General features: G+C 37.7%; 1 protein-coding gene across 9 annotated transcripts in view; it reads right to left on the reverse strand.

Moving 5' to 3' along the window:
- Nucleotides 1–17,840, reverse strand: part of Atp11c (ATPase phospholipid transporting 11C) — a 187,813-nt gene that overhangs the window by 110,990 nt on the left and 58,983 nt on the right. For all 9 annotated transcript variants that reach the window (XM_052740008.1, XM_052740000.1, XM_052739975.1 and 6 more), the window contains exon 2: nt 550–669. In XM_052740008.1, the coding sequence (XP_052595968.1) occupies nt 550–669 (120 nt within the window). The remainder of the gene's footprint in view (nt 1–549; nt 670–17,840) is intronic.

The following is a 17,840-nucleotide window of genomic DNA, read 5'->3' on the forward strand; positions in this document are numbered from 1 at the left end:
TTACAGGGCATAGGTCAAGCAGTATACAGGTAATATGTACCCTTTTAGGAACCAGAAATACAAGTCAGAAGATAGGAGAGAGAAGAGATGCAAATGAAAGTCACTAAGCACCCTCCAAAAGACTGTAAATTATGTACAGCCTAATCCTTTCAAAGGCAATTCAGAAAGCTTTACACAAGAAAATAATTACAAAGGCCCCACAAACCTGCAAAATGTTGGCAAATGTTTGACCACTGATAAACACTCCTCCTCAGCACAATAATGACCACTTGTAGCACATTTTAAGGCCTAAAGTTAATGTGCATAATCAACAGGCACTGTGAATCATAATGGAAGGCAAGTGAAAGTTATAACCAGACAAAATAATGGGCTTTTATAAAGTAAACTACCTTTCAGAGGAATAATTACTACAGTTGGTATTATGATTTGTTTAAGTATATGACCATGTGTGTATACATATTTAAGTACACCAGCTTCCTTAGAAGCATAAATAAAAATATGCAACTTTATATGAGCATCCAATGAGTTTAAAAAAGAAACACAACTTACCTTAGATGAGACTATTCTATTATCACAAAATCTTTGTGCAATATAAGTTTCCATTCCTGAAATGGGATGATTGCCAACAAATACTGTACGTGTACCAACTCGTTTCTCTTCTCCAGAGCACTAACCAAGAGAAAGAAGGAGAAGGTCAGCTTTGCACGATATTTCTCCATGTTTTTACCAAGCTTAGAATTCTGAGGAGTCAAGAGTAGCAGGGAAAGGTGCAAAACCTTGTCAAGGAATTAAAATTCATAAATCTCTTAACTGTTGACTTAGCAAAACTGTTGTTTGAACCAACTGGTCTAAAGCCAACAGTACAATTCTATAATAATATACTAATTAAAGAAAGCATCTGAGGCATCTAGAGAATTTCACCTCAAAATATGGCACCCTGATATGCTGATAATTTAATAATAAAGGTTCTTGGAAAGAAGTAGATGTAAAGTGTATTTACTCTGATACTCTGCTGGATACTTCAAAGAAGAAAGTAATTGCATTTAGTCTTTTCCATGCATTTTCTGTAAATAAACTCGTATCTTCACAAAGAAGATTGAATAAATAAATAAATACCTGGACAGATTTTTGATACAAGCTTTGTCTATCTCTTATGCAGGCTCATTCAATTCCCCAAACAGTAATTTTCTAAGCACTATGTAAGTCCTAGACACATCCATCCACTTAAACTCATTTTTTACTCCTCAAATCGTCACTCTTCATCTTCTCATCCCCTATAAAGCAGGGTTCATAATAGGTTGAGGGGTAGTTCACACTTGTATATAAATATGTTAAGAGTATTGCCACAAGTTTGAGGCCAGCCTGGTCTTAAAAACCAACCAACCAACCAAACAAACAAACAAACAAACAAACCTTCCCAAACAAAACACCTCAAAATAAAAACAATTGCACAAATAAAAAGGGGTTATGGCTATCTGGATCCCATTGAATTAGTTGAGTAAGTAACTGCAATTCTTTGTTTCTCCTAAAATGCATGGTAAAATTAATCAATCTACTGTAAACTTATGCTAGTGAAATTTGGGACAGCATCTTAAAGAAACAACACTGTATTTTTTTTACTGCCAGCCATATTATTTCACCCACAGTCCAAATGAAGCTCAACTATTATCTTTACAACAATATGCTAATTTAGAAAAAGTTAGACTGGGATTATTTAATTTATTATACAACTTCTGAGGATCTTCTTGTCAACAAACATATCAGAGAACAGAAAGCACAATGCAAATTATTTCTAAACTTGAAATAATTACTTATAACTATATAAGTCAGAAATCCTATTAATGGGGTGATCACCTTTTTCTACAAAGAAACTATGATTCTTTGCCTTTATATGAAAGTTTCCTTGTGATCTCTCAGAATCTATTGTCCTAAAGTCTCACTTAAGACAATATATTTCTAGTGCTTCTTTTGTATATTTTAAAAGCAGACTCACTGTATCTAAAAGACCCAAAGTAATGCTCATGTATGTAAAACTTTCTAGGACTTCACGGTTCTCTCTCTTAAAAAAACTAAAATGTTTATTTTATATGTATGGGTGTTTTGTCTGCATGTATGTCTATTGCACAGTGCCCAAGGAGGCCAAAATAGGAGACTTGATCCTCTGTAACTGGAATTATGGATGGATATAAGCTGCCATTTGGGTGCTGGGATCTAAACTTGGGTTTTCTGGAAGAGCAGCAGTGCTCTTTATCAATGAACCTTCTCTTCAGTCCTCTGTTCTCTTTGCTTAGAATAGAATACATTTTCTTATATATATAAGATAGTCTTTTGATAGATATCAGAAACAGTTTCTAATTATACTGGTAGGAAAGCAGTATCTTAGATCCTCATTCTTATTTTTTAATGATAATTCCTCAATTACAATATTTTGAAATACTAACCACAAGGAGTTTTTGGTGAGTTATTCAAATGTCAAATATGTAAATCTTTAAAATAATGTTAAAAGAAAGACTACTTAGAATTTTCAGTTTTCCAAATGTCTACTGTGTTTGTGTATATTGCTGTCTGCATTTGTGTGTCTTGTGAAAATATTATTTGTAAAATTTACCCCAAAAAGTAATAATGACCCTGAGTATAAAGCATCTCTGTTTTGCTATTTTTAACTTAAGCTTATGAAATAATTAATAAGACACTGCCTTCAAAATTTGTACAGAGTCAACCAAAAATAATTGGAAAACACTAACAGAGAAACTCAGGCTTGGTGTTTATCTCAGTAGTAGAGTGCTTGCCTATCACATACAAGACCCTGGGTTCGATTACCACCACCATAAAAATAAACACATTTTTAAAATGTAAGTAAAGGTTAACTGTGGGGAATAGAGGAAGTTCTAATTGAATGTGTGTTGTTTACGCGAGCATGCATGTCAAGTATCCCAGTGCCTCAGACCAATGCGACTGGCGAAGCTTTCCCTGAATCAGGCTCAGAGAAAGGACAGAGCCTTCCTTCCCCTGGTACATGTGTGGATGTTGATAGTGTGTGCAGAAAATGTCTTCTGCAGCTTCCTCCTCCCGGATGTTTGCAGCCCTGAGACTGCTTCCCTATAGTGATCCACTCCCTACTAGATCAGCTAAACCTGCTTCCTCATTCAGCTGTATACAACAAACCCACCTCCTCAATTCATATGTATAAAATCAATTTGATGGGTTTCCTGGTGGCTGTTGTTGGTGTGTGTCCACCAGAGCGCACAGTCCACCCAACCCCAGATTTTCTGTATGTGTGTCTGTTGTTTCTTCATTCCCTGCCCTAATGCCCTAGATTGTGTACATGGTGCACTGACATACATGCAGACAATACACCCACACACAGAAAATAAAAATAAATAAAAATTAAAGCAGAAAGAGGGATGAGGAACAGGAAAAGGAAAGAGAGAGGGTCAGTGGAGCAGGATGTTTCTTGCACTGCCAATATAGCTTCTGCCCTCTATCGTGGCTACTAATTAGCTTAAGATGAAAATGAACTAGCACTTTCTCAATTTTAAATTGTCTTCAACTGCTTTGGTGCTAGAAAGAAAAAATATAATTTTCAGGCCCATGTTTTTATGAATCCTCTACAGCTGAATGACATTTACAATTTTACTAAGAGGTTCCCACACACATATTACCTCTCTGATCTCTTTTAAATAAGGCTTAAGTAATATCTATCTCCATAAATTCAAGAAAATGGACTGAAATTATGTGCAAGTAGGTGTGTATTTATGTACAGATCCTAGAAGTGGTTGTTAGATGTTAATATGGAGCCTAGGAGAAGCTGTATAATATCCACTTTCCAAATTTTTCAAGTAGGTCTTTTACTCTAGGGAAGGTTTGAATCTGAACCTGGTCGAGGACTGGAGATGGGGTGATATGAAGCAGGTGTCTTTTCCATGCCTGTTTTACCCTAATTATGATGACACTGGAATCTGGTTGCATTTCCTGAAACTGTGCAATGTAAAAGTGAAATAAAAAAATGACAACTCTGAATTTGTATAAGTTCACTGTACCTTTCCATTTGTTGCCAATGTAGAGTGTTAAACTGTAGTGTTACTTCCCATGATTTTGAATAATATAGGTGCTTTTGCCAAAGCAGAGAAATCCAAGAAGGAAACACTAAAAAACAACCACCTTTGTATGGCAGACAATGTAGTCCTAGGAGTATGTAATTCCTGTCACTGATTGAGTCCATCCTGTGTTGGACTGAGTCCCATCTAAATGTCTCTAGGAATACTATTGTTTAACTCTATTTTGCTGACACATCAGACACTACTTAAGAACTATTTTTTTCAAGATTTATTTTTATGTACATTGGTGTTTGCCTGTATGTATGTGTGTGTGAGGGTACCAGATCTCCTGGAACTGGAGTTACAGACAGTTGTGAGCGGCCATGTGGGGTCCGGGGATTGAACCTGGGTCCTCTAAAAGAGCCGCCAGTGCTCTTAACCGCTGAGCCATCTCCCCAGCCCCAAGAATTATTCTTATAACTGAAAAAACATTAAAATTATAATTAAGACATATATAAAAAACAGAGAATGAAACTTAAATTTCTTTCTCAAGATAAAAATCACCTTCCTGAAGCAGCTCTTGGGAAGCTGAAGGACTGGGAATTCTAGTCCTGTTGGGCGATACAGAAACCCCATCTTAACTAACAACAAACAAAAGCACCTCCTTGTGCCTAGACATTAAAAACACACACACACACACACACACACACACACACACACACACACACACACACACACACACACAATTTATATCAAAAATAATCACTCAATAAAAACCAGAGCAAAATGCTATTCTTAATTATGACCACCTTTCGCCCCGTCTTTGATATTATTTTTAAAAAGGAATGCTACTGGAAGTATAATTTGTTTCTTGATTGCATCCAGACCTTTGACTGGATAATAACTAAAAAAAAACTAAGGACCTCAATACAATACCATCACTATAAAAGCTAACAATGGAGTGGACACAAAACCTCCCTCTCCATCCTTTTCAAGTTTGTCAAACAAATGTATTACTTAGCCATGTATCTGTGAGTATTAATCTTGACCATGTATCACCTTTACATTCACATTGTTACATGGGCCTACTGCTTACTGTTTAATTTTTCTGGATACTTTACAGGTGAAAAAAATTATACAGCCAGACCTGAAAATTACTGCTAACAGACTGTATTAAAACTGTTTACTGTTAACTATCATCCTGCAAATTTTCAACATAGTAGTCATAATCCTGCCTGCATTTTTTTCAGGTTACAATACTTAAAACAATTTGCTTTTACATGAAAAAACTCAAAAAAATTATCATCAAATATTTAAACTGCTCACAAAATTAAATTCTCCTTTGATTCATTTTGTATGTGACTAGCCTTCCACTCATACCATTAATAATAAAACTTACAGGCATTAATATATGCAAAGCTATCTGTATTATCAGTACATAACCTTACCAGGTGTTATCCTTGATAATTACATAATTGTTTCTATTGGAGATCCTTCCTCTCTGATTTCCTATAATTAATAAAAGTGGGAAAAATACTAATTAAAACTTGAAAGGAGCTGGAGAGATGGCTCAGCAGTTAAGAGCACTAGCTGCTCTTCCAGAGAGCCTGGGTTCTATTCCAGTACCAACAGGGAAGCTTCCAGGAAATCTTACATCCTCATTTTTTACTTCCCCAGGCACCAGGAATGCACTTAAGCACAGAATTACAGACAGGCAGCACACCCATACATATAAAATAAATAAATACAACTTAAACTGAAAAAACTTGAAGACATAGAAATGATTTTACACTATTCACACTCCAACCCAATGCTATTTTCTTCTTTAAAGCATTAGTACTTTTTTAACTGTACAATAAGTCTGAAAATGGACAAATTATCTCAAAGCTGAAAAAAAAAAAACTATTTCATCAAAAGTTAAAACACCTATTTAAAAGCCTCCTAAAGTCAGATTACTATCCTAGGATTTGTGAGGAACAGTGCAGGGAGGAGAATAGTACAGTGCCAGGGAATAACTGCATTGTAATAAGCTTCTTGGTTAAAATTGCTATAATGTGTTCAGTGGTCAATTAACTGAGATTTCCAAGCTCACTCCATTGTAACAAACTAAGGTGAATAATCCTGACACTAATTTACAGTCATAATGCAAAAATGAATCTTAAGAATGTACATTTCATATTTTGCTTTTATTGCAACTTCTTTTTTAAAGACTATTTGAATTTTTTATTTAAAACATTGTTTATTCATTTTATATACCAACCACAGATTTACTGCAACTTCTTAAGTAATCAAGCTATTTCTCCCTCCTTTACCAGAAGAAGTAAAGCAAACTTCTAGATAGGATATTTTATTTGGTTTTGCCTTTAGAGCTCAATTAAGGTCATATTTACTGAAATTTGTAAACATCAAAACACAATTAAGTACATGAAATTCTTATGTAGATACAAACTTGGGCATTACCTACTGGCAGCATATTTAACTGAAAAAAAAAACTGCTATAGGTAATACTACTTTAGCTCTACACAAATAACATCAAAATCTGCAGGCACGATACCAAAAAAAAAAAAAAAAAAAAAAAAGAACATGAGAGCCTAGATAAGAACAACACCTTGTTGGAAGTTTTCAGTTGGACTTTCATGATATTAATGTGTTGTACTGAATAGTTCAATTTCACCAGGAACAACCAACCCTAAGCGTTCCCACACCATGAACACTATGTCCTCACCCTAAGTAACTCAGAGCTACAGAAATGTAAATAAAATTCAGCTTTCCTAAAAGATAGCTAAGAGAGTCTATGGACCAAAATGCTGTATCTTGTGATTCACAATTTTAACAGGAATTTAAAAAATGATTCAGAGGTTGCTTTATTTAAAGAATGTAGCCTATGTCTCCCAAAGTTCCTAACAGTACACAGCAACTTAACTTTATTAATAGTATCTTTCATAACTTAGATATAGCCTGACAAAACTCACACATAAACATGTCTTTACAAGGTGACAAAGTTATCTTTTGTTCTTGCTACCCATATCTGTATACCACCTTTCATTCTAAACACTTAACAAACCTTAAAACTCTAAATAGGAAGGTAACTAAGTCCTAAAATCGGAGAAAGAGAAGCTGACAATCCAGCTAAGCACTGATGAATACCCTCAGAAAATGGATGAATACACATACAAAGAGAAAGCAAGAAGAAGGCTCCTGGGCTAAGCAAACCTGGGTAACAAGAAAACAGAATAAAATACAGATTACAAACCTCAGAGGCAGAAGGAAAAGATGGGGCCATCTGCATACTTGAAATTTTCCAACAGAAAAGTAGCTAATTTGTAGAGAAAAGGCTGCAAGTCATTAAGAAGTTGTCCCAATCCTTGTGATCCTTGCAAAGTTTTCTGGAACTTAGGATGAAAACCAATTTTGGTTTAAGGAGTTTATATACTTGTGTGGGAGGTGCCAAGGGCAGCATTAGAGGACCTAAAAGAGTCAGCTGGAAGCAGCACTCTGGTGGCCAGACCTCTGTTACTGTGCCACTTCAGATGGGCCTGCTACTTTTCTCTAAACATCCTAATTTGCCTTGGCAATATCACTTCAAGCATCATTTTTTTTTTCAAATATCAATATCCTGGCACAGGATATTCTTTTCTCATCTTGGAAAGTTTTTCCAAGATGAGAAAAGAAGACACCATAGCATCACACTTAATATATGGTTTGGGAAGTGCTACTTCAGTTTTTACTGCATCAAACATTTAGGCTATAGCTATGCTAGATTCTATTGACAGGAAAAACACACAGCATTCACAATTAGCCATACTGGCAAAGCATTCAAAGATATGAGGTAAGATAAATGGTAAAATTATGATGTTTCTATCTTTATATAGCAAAAGTAGGTAAGTAAAGTATTTGGTTATAAGCCCAAGTATAGGTTTTTGCTTCTAAAGTTCAATTATGAGAGGCAAGGTACCAGAAGATCTTGATCTTAATTATCTTCTGATCTCTGTGTGTCTTGGGAAAGCCCTGGTACTGGAGTCTTTGTCTGTAACTTGCATAGGGCTTGACTAGATGATTGCATCTAAGAATAACATTTATAGACATATATAGCACTAAAATCTTGCAATGCAGCTTCAGTTGTACAATTTGGCCACCTGAGTCAGCCAACACTTTCTAAAATAAAATAATTCAAGGGCAAGGAAGAGATTAAATGTTTGAAAATAAAGAATAATTTTCAAAAACACATGTGCTAGCTCCAAGACAAAAGATGAGAGAAGATTAATTTTCATGACTTACTTTGGAGAGCCAGGAAACACAGAGAAAAAAAGAGATATATATTCTAACCTCACACTACTAAATAACACTAAAGTGTTTGCCTTTATTGTTAATTTTGGGCTGGTGAGATGGTTTACCATATAAAGGCATTGCTGGCAAAGCCTGACAATCTAAGTTCAATTTCCTGAACCCACATGGTAGAAGGAGAGAACAGACTCCTACAAATTGTACTCTGATCTCTACACACACTGTGGCTTATACACACAAACAAATGTAACAAAATGGTTAATTTTATATTGTGTGAATTTCACTTAAATTTTTCAAAAGTAACTCGGGATTGAATTCAGGGCATTATGTATAGTAGGCACAGATCCTGTGACTGAGATAAATAGATAGATAGATAGATAGATAGATAGATAGATAGATAGATAGATAGAAAGATAAGATATCCCCAGCTAACAGGATAAATTTACTAATGTTGTTAATAGATTCATTAACCTGTATTAATTGACCTTCTAGTATATACAAGGTACTGAAAACACAGTGATGGATTTTATACAGTATTTGTCTTCAAACAGCTTATTGTGGGAGAGATGGCTCACAATCGAAGACTCAGAAAAAAATTAGGTAAATGTCAACAGTAAAAGCTGACACAGTCAGTATCACACAATAGTTACAAAATACAAACCTGATCGCACCAGTCCTCCAATCCTACTGATAACGATTTCACATCAATCTTAAAAAATTTAATCTATCCTGCAAGGTCTTACACATAGTCTAGTTCTCTCCTTGTCTAATTTCACATCTTGCCTTATACCTACCTACCTCACCTTTTTTATTTCTCTGTTACAACCCATTAGTCTTTGCTGTGGGATGGTCTGTATGTCAAATTGCTCTGATTGGTCAATAAATAAAACACTGATTGGCCAGTGGCCAGGCAGGAAGTATAGGCGGGACTAACAGAGAGGAGAACAGAGAAAACAGGAAGGTGGAGGGAGTCACTGCCAGCCGCTGCCATGATAAGAAGCATGTGAAGACGCCGATAAGCAACGAGCCACGTGGCAAGATATAGATTTATGGAAATGGATTAATTTAAGCTATAAGAACAGTTAGCAAGAAGCCTGCCAGGGCTATACAGTTTGTAAGCAATATAAGTCTCTGTGTTTACTTGGTTGGGTCTGAGCAGCTGTGGGACTGGTGGGTGACAGAGATTTGTCCTGACTGTGGGCAAGGCAGGAAAACTCTAGCTACAAGTCTTCTTTTCATTACAAGTGAGCCTTAGGTCCCTTGCTGTCTCAGAGCTTCTGTTCCACTGCTTCTTTCAGCACAGAATACTCCTATCACTTCTTTACCTACTTATAATCATTCTTCAGATCTCATCAGCCATCATTTTCTTTTCCTATTCTTTTGTCAGAATTTTAAGTAACCCAGTATGGCCTTGAACTTGCTTGGAAGCAGAGAATGACAATGAGTTCCTCCTGATCCTTCTGATTCCACTTTTGAAGTGGTGGGATTACAGGTATGTGCCACCATATTTGGCTCACCATTACTTTCTCTAAGGACAAACCAAGCCAAAAGACTAATAACCTGCTATATAAAATTTGTCCATTGGGGGTCGAGACAGGGTCTCTCTACATAGCATTGGCTGTCCTAGAACTCACTATGTAGATCAGCTAGCCTTGAACTCACAGAGATCAGACTGCTTCTGCTTCCAGAGTGCTAGGATTAAAGGTCTGTATCACCACACCCAGCTCTGTTCTATAAAATCTTCCCTACACAGAATATACAACAAGCAAAGCAAAGTACAAAGTCTCAGCTAATTTCTCAAAAAGCTGTTAATTGCCAGTCTCCACTAAAGTATCTTCAAACATACCAGTTAAACTTAACCCAAAGAAATCCTGTATGAACCCCCTGACTTTGTAGAAAATGCTTTAAAAAAAAACCTCTTTTGATTAAAGAGCCAGAGAGATGGCTGTGAGGTTAAGAGAGCATACTGCTCTTCCAGGACCGAAGTTCAGTTCCCAGCACCCCCATCAGGGAGTTCACAACTATCTGTAGGTCCAGCTCCAGCGGAACCCAATGCCTCTAACCTCTGTGGGCATGTATGCACATACTCACATGTATACTAATTAAAATTTAAAGAAAATCCTTCTGATTATTTTGAGAAAAAAAACAAGGCAGTGGTTGTGACAATAGCAACATTGTATAGTGACTTTTTAGTGCTTCAAACATATTTTCACATTGTTGGCTATTGTTAATTGATTACATAGACTTTAAACAATTTTATCCCAAGCAGTGTTCAGATTAATCATATCCAGCTGATTAAACAGTTGATTAAAACTGGTAGCTAAGGCTGTTTCTATTTAGAAAGTCAGGAATTAGGCTAGAAATAATCCTTAATATAATGCTGTTTTTATGAAGAAAATCAGATTAGGTTTATATTACTTTGACTTACAGGAAATGGAAAACAAGACTAGTATGTTTGTTTTCAGTGTTTTTTATCCTAAGTACAGAATGCTTATAAATACAAAATATTTGTTCCTGATATAAGCCAAGCACTACTAAAATCCAAGTATTATTTCTATTTGGTCACAGTAATAATTTGCTCCTATGATACTAAACAGGGTGGTATGGAAAAGGAAGAAAGACAATATGTTGAAATGACTACTACAGTGGGTCAGGAAAGAAAGCTATTTGTTCATATAAAATTCCAAATAAGCCTAAGAGGCTACCATGACCACAAAAGTGATCATTTTACTAAAGAACTGCACAGAGATTTTTCTTCTGTCATATTTGTTTATATCCAACACCACTTTCTCCCAATCTTTTTCACTCTTTTTTAGATTTATTTACTTTATTATATGTGTGGGTGTGTGCACTGTGTACATGTTGGGTAACTGGAAGAGGTCAGAAAATGGCATCAGATCTCCTGGAATCAGAGTTATGGATTATTGTAAGTTACAGATAAATGCGACCCCCTTGTGGGTGCTGGGAATTGAACCAGGTCTTCTGTAAAAACAAGTGCTTTTAAATGGTAAGCCAACCTCTTCTCCCACTCTTCTGCTGTGCTCTTTGGCCCCTGCTCAGGCTTGTCAGAAAAGGCCTGATATATGTTTTTACCTGGACAGACACTGTGCACATGTGAGTATACCTGTGAGATGGACATGGAATTCTCATGCAAGAACTGCAGCTATATGAAGGGAAAGAATAAAGAATATAAAGAACAAAGGGCAACACACTGTAAGCCATCCCCAAAAAAATCACTTTTCAAAACTGAAAAGAATCCTCCAAATAACAATGTTTGGATTCAAACTCTGCTGTGGTGCCCTACCCCTCCCAGTATACCTTCAGGAGGCTGAGGTAGGTAGGAAATACTGTAAGTTCAAGGCCAATCTGGACTGGGGAGAAGGTTTGTTCAGTTCAGTACTTTACTTACCTCACAAGCGTGAGGATCTGAGTCTGATTCCCAGAAACCACATAAAAGTGCCATGCATGGTACTATTTGCCTGTCACCCTAGTTCTGAAAAGTCATAAAAAGATCCCTGGGCCACACTGGCCAGCCAGTGTTGCCTAACTGGTGAGTTCCAGGATGAGAGACCCTGTATCAAACAGGGTTTATAGCATTCCTAAGTATGGTACCCAAGGTTGTTCACATACACACATATATAACCAAAGACAGACAGACACATAGACACACACACAGAAAAAAAATAAACATGAAGAAGGAGGAGAATACTAAAATTAAACATGGAAAGGATATTTACCTGTAAGAAAAACTTTTTATTGATAATCTCAAAACAAATTGGTGAATTTTCTCCCTTATCTTTTGATATCCCTAAGATCTTATGTGGAAAACTACTCAGACACCTAACTGGTATATTTAATCTCAAAAAATGGCTATCGTTAGTTTTTTGGCCACCATGTTTTAAGTAGAAGAGATTACAGTGAAGTATATAAAACTTGCCACTCTCCTTACACACACTCATTAATAAAGACACACACTTTTCTTACTCTAGAGATGACAAAGAGTAAGATCCTAGTAAGATTTTGTTGTTGTTTTTTGAGACAAGGTTTCTCTGTGTAGCCCTTGCTGTTCTTGAACTCAAGAGATCTGCCTGCCTCTGCCTCAGAGTGCTGGGATTAAAGGTGAGCACCACCACCACAAGGCAACCCTAATAAGGATTTTTTTAAAAGATTTTTTATTGTTTTTTTTTTTTTTTCCAAGACAGGGTTTCTCTGTGTAACACCTCTAGCTGTCCTGGAACTAATTCACTTTGTTGACCAGGCTGGCCTTGAACTCACAATCCGCCTGCTTCTGCCTCCCAAGTGCTAGGATTAAAGGCATGTGCCACCATGCCCCACCTAAAAGGTATTTTTAATCAACTGGTGACTTTCTTTGCAAAGTCTTTCTAGTTTCCTTAGCTAACTATATTCTTGCAACTAAGAAAATTCCAGGTTCTAACTCATGGACATCATGTCCCCATGGTTCTTTAGGCTCTCACCTTGCTTTGGTCCTTTTCATAGTACATGAGCAGGATTTGAATTCCATGACCTCTACAGGTGCTCTGAGGTTACCTGCAATTCCTGGGGTACTCAGCTATCTAGGAACTCTTATCCTTTTGTTTTAGTCATTCACCTTTAGCCATTCTACAAGGTTATCAGTGGGCAAATAAGAGCAAAGCTGAGACAAAGCTTGATCACTTCAGTCTTTCTGCTTACACTCTAACTCTCATTGACCCATTTTAGTTAGGGCTACACCAGTCCCTGCCGTGCACAAGTTTTTAACACTATGGGTTTGACCAAATATCCAAACAGGATGACTGGACTGCTACTCACATCACCAGGGAGGCTACCTAGAAAACAGGACCCCAAGAAAGACACGGGGATCACCCAATGACGGAGAAATGGATGAGATCTACATGAACAATCTGGACATGAGTGGGGGTAATGAAGGGCGAGGGTTGAGGGAAAGAGAGCTTGGGGGAGCAGGAGATCCCAGCTGGATCAACAACAGAGAGGGAGAACAAGGAATGGGAGACCATGGTAAATGAAGACCACATGAGAATAGGAAGAAGCAAAGTGCTAGAGAGGCCCACAGAAATCCACAAAGATACCCACACAACAGACTGCTGGCAATGGTCGAGAGACAGCCCGAACTGACCTACTCTGGTGATGGGATGGCTAAACACCATAACTGTCATGCTAGAAACCCCATCCAATGACTGAGGGAACTGGATGCAGAGATCCACGGCTAGGCCCCGGGTGGAGCTCTGGGAGTCCAATTATCGAGAAAGAGGAGGGTTTATATGAGCAAGAATTGTTGAGATCAAGATTGGATAAAGCACAGGTACAAATAGCCAAACAAATGGAAACACATGAACTATGAACCAATGGCTGAGGGGCCCCCAACGGGATCAGGCCCTCTGAATGGGTGAGATAGTCGATTGGCTTGATCTGTTTGGCAGGCATCCATGCAGTGGGACAGGGTCCTGTGCTCATTGAATGAGTTGGCTGTTTGAAACCTGGGGCATATACAGGGTCGCTTGGCTCGGCCTGGGAGGAGGGAACTGGACCTACCTGGACTGAGTCTACCAGGTTGATCTCAGTCCTCGGGGGAGGCTTTGGCCTGGAGGAGGTAGGAATAGGGGGTAGGCTGGGGGGAAGGGGAGGAGGGCGTGATGGGGAGAACAAAGGAATCCGTGGCTGATATGTAGAACTGAATTGTATTGTAAAATAAAATAAAATTAAATTTAAAAAAAAGAAATCCTAAGGAAAAAAAAAGAAATGTTGTAGATTTCACATATGCTACACAGCTAGACTTAATATGCTTTGACAAAAGAATATTACCTTTTGGCCATACACTGTGCTTGGTTTCAGGACTAGTCTAAATATACCTGCTTCTATCAGCCGTTCTAACTATTCTCTCCTCTGGAAGTCCCTATTAAAAGGAACCTGATCTCACCAAACTGGTCTTCTGTCTTATTCTCTCTACAAGTATCTCAGTTTATTTTCAATTGCTGTTTTCTTGGACTGGAATTACCTCGATGAGTCTCCATAAAAGTAAACTTAAGGTCAATTAATGCCAAATCCAGCAACCCAATTAAAAGCCCTAGTAACAATTGGGAACGAAAAATATGCAAAATGGGGAAACCTTTACACAGAGTAGCTTCCCCCAAGGTAATCACAATCAGTAATTCTTAGAGATCTGCTGTCTTATTCTCTCACCACACAACTGGACTCTGCATCACCTAAATATGTGTATGAGCAGCTAAAAACTCTGTGGATATAGTAATGAAAGGACAGAGAGATGGAAGTATTATAGTCAAATATGGCTCACTTGTTTGACTAAACAAGACTAGCTCCAAAATCATAGTGTCATTTGGAGCCAATCTGTGAAGACTTGAGGTCTATTACAGAGAAGAAAATGCATTTTGATCAATACTGTTTTGTGGAAGCTGTGCATGCACATGGAGGCAAAGTCAATATTGGCTGTTATTTTTTCAGACAGTCTCTCACTGAACCTGGAACTCACTAACTGTCTAGACTTAGCGAACAAGTCCCAAAGTTGTTCTTTCCATCTTCCCAGTGCTAGGATTACAAAAGAATGCCACTGCACCTGACTCTTACATGGGTGTTAGATCCACTTTCAAACCCTCAAGTTTACATGACAATCACTTTACCAACTGAGCCATCTCTCCCTAGCCCTGTCTCATCTTTTAATGGGTATATCCCTTAATGTTCAATGTTCAAATATCAGAGGTACTCTGATTTTTGTGATAATGACCTTCTTTCAGAGGGCATGACAATTATCACAATGTTTCAGAGTAGACGATATGGAAGATATGGTAAAGTAAAGGAGCATACAGGCGAAGTATATGGGTAATAGAGCCAGGTGTCTGGGTTCAAGTACTGAGTTTGCCACTTACTAGCTATGTGAACTACAACAAGTTCACTGACCACCAATATGTTTCAGCTTCCCCACTATCTAAAAGCAAATAGTGGGGCTAGAGAGACGGCTCAGTGATCATGAGCACTTGCTGCTCTTGCAGAGGATGTGGGTTTGGTTCCCAGCATCCACATGGCAGCTGTAACAGTAACTTCAGTTTCAGGATATGCATTGCCCTCTTCTGACCTCCACAAGCATTGCATACACGAAGTACACTTACATACATGCAGACAATTACTCATACACATAAAATTGAAATTTAAATGGAAATGGTAATGACTTATAATAGGCACACAAAACAGTGTCTGCATATAGTGAACACTAAGAAAAAGATCATTATTCTCATATAACACAATGGAAACATTCTTTGTTTACCATTTTCTAACAAAAGAGATAAAGTTATTATGAAATGGAAGAGAAAAATAATAAGGCTATAAGATCAAAATGACCACAAATATTTCATTATTCTATACTAATCAAATAAGAATTTATTAATTTCGTGTGTGTGTGTGTGTGTGTGTGTGTGTGTGTGTGTGTGTGTGTGTATGTGTGCGCGTGCGTGCGCACGTGCGCAGGTGAGCAATGTACATATGTGCACACATTTCTGGAAACCAGAGGTCAGTCTCAGATGTCTTTTCTCAGGAGCCATTCACCTTGCTTTTTGAAACAGGATCTCTTACTGGGAACTGGGACTTGCTAATCAGGCTTGCTTATCAGGCAAGGCTGGCTAGCCAGTGAGCTCCAGAGATTCTTACCTGTCTCTGAGCCCCCTAAAGCTGGAATTATAAGTACATGTCATCAAACTTAGCCTTTTATATGGGCGGAGACAGAACTGAGGTCTTTCCTCATGCTTGCTAGACAATCCCTTTACTTAATGAGCAATGTTTTTCATTAGCATATAAACAAAGGCAAAATGATATATTATGACTTTACTCATAACCATGAAACATGTAAAATGCTTTCAAAAGGAGGAAAACAAACTTCTCAAGTCTCCTCAAAGGTTATAATAAATGATTCAGCTCATGGCTGTGTGCAGAAGCAAACTGGAGGGTCTTGGTAGGCAACAGACTAGAAGCAAAAATAAACAGCAAGTGTAATCAAATGAACACACTCTGGAATACCACATAGCTCTGCAATGCTTGCCATTCAGGGAAGGTTGGGTGCTGGGAATAAAAGGGAAGTATCTACACAGGCAGGCAATAGGAAGAAACCTCCCATCCTGTCCTGGTAACACCCTAACTAACAGGAAGAAGGCAGTCAGAGTGTGGTTCTGCAGAAGGCCACAGATTTAAAAGTGGAAATAATTGACCTCAGACAATCACTTTCACCTATGATCCTTTCCAAATCAAGTCAAATAATCTGTGCATGTAGACATGTATTGTGAAATCCTAAAAACCAAAGGCCTGTTCCTTTCTACTGAAACCAAAATTTCAAGAACAAGAAATATGTAAGGCAAAATGATAAGCATCATTCTCTTGCTAAAGTATGAAGAAGCTCACTTCACTAGAAGATCAACTTTGAATCTCAATTCTTCTCTTTTGAATCTCAGTTTTCCTATTCATAAAATGTAGGAGCCAAATGAGAAGGTCCCCATGAGTATCAGTTATTCAGATCTATAAAAAATTAACATGTTAGAATCCTAGAGAAGGAATATTTAACATGTTTGAATGAACATAAGCAGTTATGTACTTAAAGGAATATCAAATGTTTAAGATAAAATATTGAGGCCGGGCAGTGGTGGCGCACACCTTTAATCCCAGCACTTGGGAGGCAGAGCCAGGCGAATCTTTGTGAGTTCGAGGCCAGCCTGGTCTACAGAGCGAGATCTAGGAAAGGCACAAAGCTACACAGAGAAACCCTGTCTCAAAAAACCAAAAAAAAAAAAAAAATTAAATTAAAAACAAAGATTGAGATCATGACCAATGTTAGGTCCTGGGAGACACACTTGTCTGTGTCTCCCCAGTTTCAATATGCTTAAACCTCCCCATCCATTGTGTTCTCACTATTGGTGATAAGCCACAGTTCCAAGAGAGCCTCAAAGTCTCTTTTGGGAGCCTATAGCATTTAGTCAGTCACAAAACCAAGCCTCACCTGGTATTTCAGCATCAAGCCACTTCTGTAAGAAGCAATGGCTCTTGTGTTTGATTTTAACACCCACAGCTCTGTTCTTACTTTGATATACTCATACTTTTCTCTGAAATATCCCTGACTTACCTTGATCCTAAAAATTAAATTGCTTTAAACATTTACTATTAATAAATACATTAATGGAAAAGCTGGAACACTTATGATAATTTCTCTAAATTTCTTATAATCACAAGTTCTGGAGGAGTTCCTGATTTAGTTTTGAGATTCTATAGCTTAGACAGGCCTGGAATACACTATGTAGCCCAAGCTGGCCTCAAACTCATGGCAATCCTTTGGTTTCAGCCTCCCAAGTGTTAGAATTACAGGCATGGGCCATCATGTTCAACTCTTCCACCCCATATTCATGACCTTACTGTTCCCTCTCCTCCCCATCTCTCCCTTTCCACGATTATATTATGCCCTGCAGAATCTGCTAGCCCTGTTAACCACTTTTTCTTCAGACTTAAACTGGA

Source organism: Peromyscus californicus, unplaced genomic scaffold (assembly GCF_007827085.1).
Source record: "Peromyscus californicus insignis strain IS unplaced genomic scaffold, ASM782708v3 Scaffold_10__1_contigs__length_136768540, whole genome shotgun sequence".
NCBI lineage: Eukaryota > Metazoa > Chordata > Mammalia > Rodentia > Cricetidae > Peromyscus > Peromyscus californicus.